The sequence below is a fragment of the Agrilus planipennis genome, unplaced genomic scaffold (assembly GCF_000699045.2).
Source record: "Agrilus planipennis isolate EAB-ADULT unplaced genomic scaffold, Apla_2.0 scaffold239, whole genome shotgun sequence".
Lineage (NCBI taxonomy): Eukaryota > Metazoa > Arthropoda > Insecta > Coleoptera > Buprestidae > Agrilus > Agrilus planipennis.
In genome coordinates, this window is record NW_020442381.1 from 55,436 (window position 1) to 60,104 (window position 4,669).

The 4,669-nt window shown below is 36.9% G+C and overlaps 1 protein-coding gene across 1 annotated transcript in view; it reads left to right on the forward strand.

Annotated features, from left to right (window-relative positions):
- LOC108742003 (CLIP domain-containing serine protease 2) overlaps positions 1-4,357 on the forward strand; it is a gene marked incomplete in the record, with an annotated part of 21,985 nt that extends 17,628 nt beyond the window's left edge. The window contains 2 exon segments of the mRNA XM_018477005.2: positions 3,088-3,221; positions 4,008-4,357. Of these exon segments, the coding sequence (XP_018332507.1) occupies positions 3,088-3,221; positions 4,008-4,295 (422 nt within the window).
- Between the last annotated feature and the right edge of the window lie 312 nt (positions 4,358-4,669).

Here is a 4,669-nt window from a genome sequence, read left to right on the forward strand (position 1 = left end):
CGCTGCCGAACGCGGAGGCCGATTGTGCCTCTTTGTCGCTCGTTCCGCGCTCTCGCTTGCACTTCAAGCCTTAAATGGAACGCCTCAGAGCGAGGTAACGCCGCATGAGTCATGTTTTTTCGTGCGTGCAGCCGGCTCCATCGAATTATAAGACGTTGTCACGTCAAAAATCATCATTTTTTATCACATATGACGAAAATAATATTAAAAGCAGTTTATGACTGCTATAATTACTAAAGCCGGATAAAATTGTATCAAAATCGAAAATCTATAGAATTGAACTGAATTACTCATCTCTTCACAGTAGGTATGTTGAAAGTTGTCGTGATAGACAGGGAGATAGGTAACAAAAATTGGGTATTAACGCCCTACTCGATCGAAAGATTTACTTTTGGAAAAGGTGGTCAACGATTTCTTTAGTATGGCATTGGTATTTTAATCTATCAATAACCTACGTACATGTCATCTTGCAATAACCATTACTTGAACAAAATATTTGTATGTTAAAAGTACAAGTGTACTTACTTTGTATTATTACAAAATTTAATACAAATAACGATTAAAGTAATCAGTATAATAACATCAATAAAATTATATTTCAATTGTTCAGTTCGTCGACTTCATCATCAGAATCTACATTCTCTTCAGTATGTAAATCTGGTGCTTCTGTAGAAATTTAATCCTTTACGTTTGATATTGTCACGTGGTTACATTAGATTTTTTGTTAATTGTTTATTTTAATTAGGTTATTATAATGTGTTTTTATTATTTTGTCGTGGCTGGGCGTAAGATATTAAAATGATAAGAAAACGAGATTGGAAAACAATAACAACTTTCTTATATAGTAAAGTAGATGTGAAATTCAAAAAGACAATATGACAATTACAAATGAATTTAGAGTCAGTTGTCAGGTAATTTAGATAGATAACATCACAAATGAAAATTGAACAAAAACGTTTTTAAAAAGGATCATCCTCTCAATGCTGATTAATACACTGTAAAATTTAACAAAATTACTTACGTTGATAGGAGCGTTGCAATCATCTTGACCAGAATGTAGTGCCATCAACACTTATCGGCTATCCTTTAGGGTAGGGTAGAGTCTTTTTGTCAATGCGTTCCCGAGTCGACTGTCCGCGATTAGTTTATCGATCCGCGTTCACGCACTAAACTTCACCACGAAACATGGACAGTGGGCGCGGTGGAAAAGAAAAGGTTAGAAGCCTTCGAAATGTGGTGTTATTGGCAAATGATGAGGATGACGTGAATAGAAAATGTTAGAAATGATGATGTATTAGAAAGAATAGGTGAACACAGGACTATGGAAGTCAATAAGAAATAGACGAGATAGATTATAGCAGTGGCAACGACCCGCCACAGGGGTTACAATTTTTGTAATTAACTAATAAAAAGAAAAAAGCTCCCATGTATGCAAATTTGGACCTATTTCGTTTCTATCGGGTTGTTCGGAAAGTCATTTCGTTTCTTCCCGACAGAGGATTTAATTGTATTCTTTTGCACCCAACTTCACATTTAAGCCGTATAATTTTTATATGCTTTGAGAGCTCATATAGCAAGGCTTGTGTGTGAAAAATTCCAATTAATTCTACGCAGTAGTTTTTGGTTGGTGCCCTTTTAAATATGGAGAGCGATAAGCAGCATTTTCGACATATCTTACTGTTTTACTACAGAAAGGGTAAAAATGCTGTTCAAGCCAGAAAGAAATTGACTGATGTGTATGGAGAAGGTGTGTTGACAGTACGCCAGTGCCAGAACTGGTTCGCTAAATTTCGATCCGGCAATTTTGATGTCGAAGATGCACCACGTTCGGGAAGGCCGGTTGAAGCTGATAAAGACGCGATAAAGGCATTAGTTGATGTGAACCGGCGAATAACAACACGTGAGATCGGATTGAGGTTAAATTTATCAAATTCAACAGTTTATGACCACTTGAAAGGCCTGGGATTATCCTCGAAGCTCGATGTATGGGTTCCCCATGTTCTCACAGAGAGAAATCTGTGTCGCCGCATTGACGTCTGCGATTCGCTTCTCAAACGTCACGAAAATGATCCGTTTTTGAAGCGCATCATCACTGGGGACGAAAAATGGGTTGTATACAACAACGTCAAACGCAAGAGGTCATGGAGCAAAAAAGATGAACCGGCTCAAACCATTTCCAAAGCCGATATTCACCAAAAAAAGGTGATGCTGTCTGTTTGGTGGGATTTTAAAGGAATCGTTTTTTTTGAGCTTTTACCGGATAACACAACGATTAATTCGGAAGTCTACTGTCATCAGCTGGACAAACTGAATGATGCACTTCAACAGAAAAGGTCAGAACTAATCAACAGGAAAGGTGTAGTGTTTCACCAAGACAACGCGAGACCTCACACAAGTTTGGTCACTCGCCAAAAGCTTTTACAGCTTGAATGGGATACAATGCTACACCCACCATATTCTCCAGACCTGGCACCATCGGATTATTATTTGTTCCGGTCACTCCAAAATTTTTTAGACGGTAAAACCTTCACCTCAAATGAGGAGGTCAAAAACCTCCTCGATCAGTTTTTTGCCAGCAAAGACCAAAAATTTTATGAGCGTGGAATTATGCTACTACCAGAAAGATGGCAAAAGGTGTTGGACCAGAACGGTCAATATATAATTTAATAAAGTATTTGTTTATTATACGAAAACTGTCTTTCATTTCCACAAAAAAAAAACGAAATGACTTTCCGAACAAGCCTATAATTTACTGAGAAGGTATACTTTTCCTTACGTATCTCTCTGTCTGGCAGACAGAACGGCAAAACGGGCGTGTGACCAGTTTCTATTCCTCCAAACGTACTGCTTTGAAGAGATAGATACTGACCACACGCTCGCACTGCCTTTTTTTCATTGATTATTTCGTGGAAAACGGACGGTCTGTCTTCATTTTGAGCAAATATATTTTTCGCAGGATGGCTGAGTCATGCCATAATCATAAAAATAGTCTATTTTTTTAGGCGCTCTCAAGCTTAACGACAACAGACAAACAGACCGACTTCCACTTAACAATAATAATTTAACATTACAATTTTATATTTTTAGATTACATTAAACCAGTATGCTTACCGACAAGTTCGGAGCTTATAAATAACGATTTTGTCGGTACCACAATGTACGTCGCAGGCTGGGGAAAGACAGAGAACAGTTCTGACAGCCCCATTAAGTTAAAATTGAAGGTAAAATACAGGATGATTCGAAAAGGACTTTACAACTTTAATAAACAATAATAATACAATAATAAATTTGTACGGTTTCAAATGCAAATATGTATTCAACACATGCTAAACAGTCGTCTGCGGAACGTGCAGCACGCTGGGTAGATTTCGTAGGGCTGTTGACAAAACTTTGTCTCACCTGCTCAATATGTTCAACGACTTCGTCAGATGTCCTTAGATGACCTGATGATTTCTTATGTTTTACTGGGCACCCTGTTTCTACAAAGTATGTTTGTTACTCATAAATTTTAGGCATACTAGGAGGATCTTTAGATTCTTCAAACTAAAACATATAACTAGTGCGCTTGGGTGCAGTGAAGGCAGCCATTTTTGACGCAACTGCCGCTAGCGCTCGTTACGATGCGATTCGGTACTAGCGAACTACCTGAATTAAAACTTGATATGTTTTCCTACAAACTGACACTACAATTAGCTTTGTAGGTCCTCTATATAAATTTATATGACTTTTCAAAGTTGTAAAGTCCTTTCTGAATCACCCTGTACAATAAATATCCATGGATATTGAGCTTGTACTTCTTTTGGCGGGCTGAGAGTAAAATTTTAGTATACAATAGAAATTGCAAGAGCAGAATGCGACGTAAGTTGCTCCTCAAATAAATACATAATAATTGTTGCCTAGCATATAACGGTTAAATAAATATGTAAATAAAAAGTACAACTCATATTGCATGTACATAAGTGCTTCCACATACCTAATTTTTTTATTTTCCCACTAATAATATTCAGGTTCCTGTAAAGAGGATAACAACCTGCGCTGAAGTGTATCGCAATGCAGATATAGAACTCGGTCCCACTCAAATGTGTGCAGGGGGTGAATCGGGTAAAGACTCATGTAGGGGCGATAGCGGAGGACCTTTGATGGGAAATTATAAGAATGCTAATGCCGATGCCAATTGGTATGCCCTTGGATTGGTCTCTTTTGGCCCATCGCCCTGTGGAACAGCCGGATGGCCAGGCATTTACACCAAAATTAACGATTTTGTACCATGGATTGTTAACAAGTTGAAACCATAGCAGTGATTATTGTTATTAACTTTTAAAATTGTGTTAATTGTAAATAGAACTTTTTAAAATAAGTACTGCAGTTCCTTTTTATTTCCGTTAAAGCAAATAAATTTATGTTTTTACTTGGTGGTAAGTATACATAAAATATACCGAAGTTAAGTTAAGCCATAATTAGGGTGACATTTTTTTTTACTAATTTATGATCAATAGCTTAGTTTAGAATAAAGTAATTTAAGTGGTGAAGTAGGTAAGTGGCATACTAAATTACATTAATAAAAGACTGTCATTTAAAAAATGTACTATACAGGGTTATTTTTAAAGAGCCTGTTAGACGTATCTCAATGTGTCGCTGTAACTGAATGGTAAAAATTTTAGACTGTATC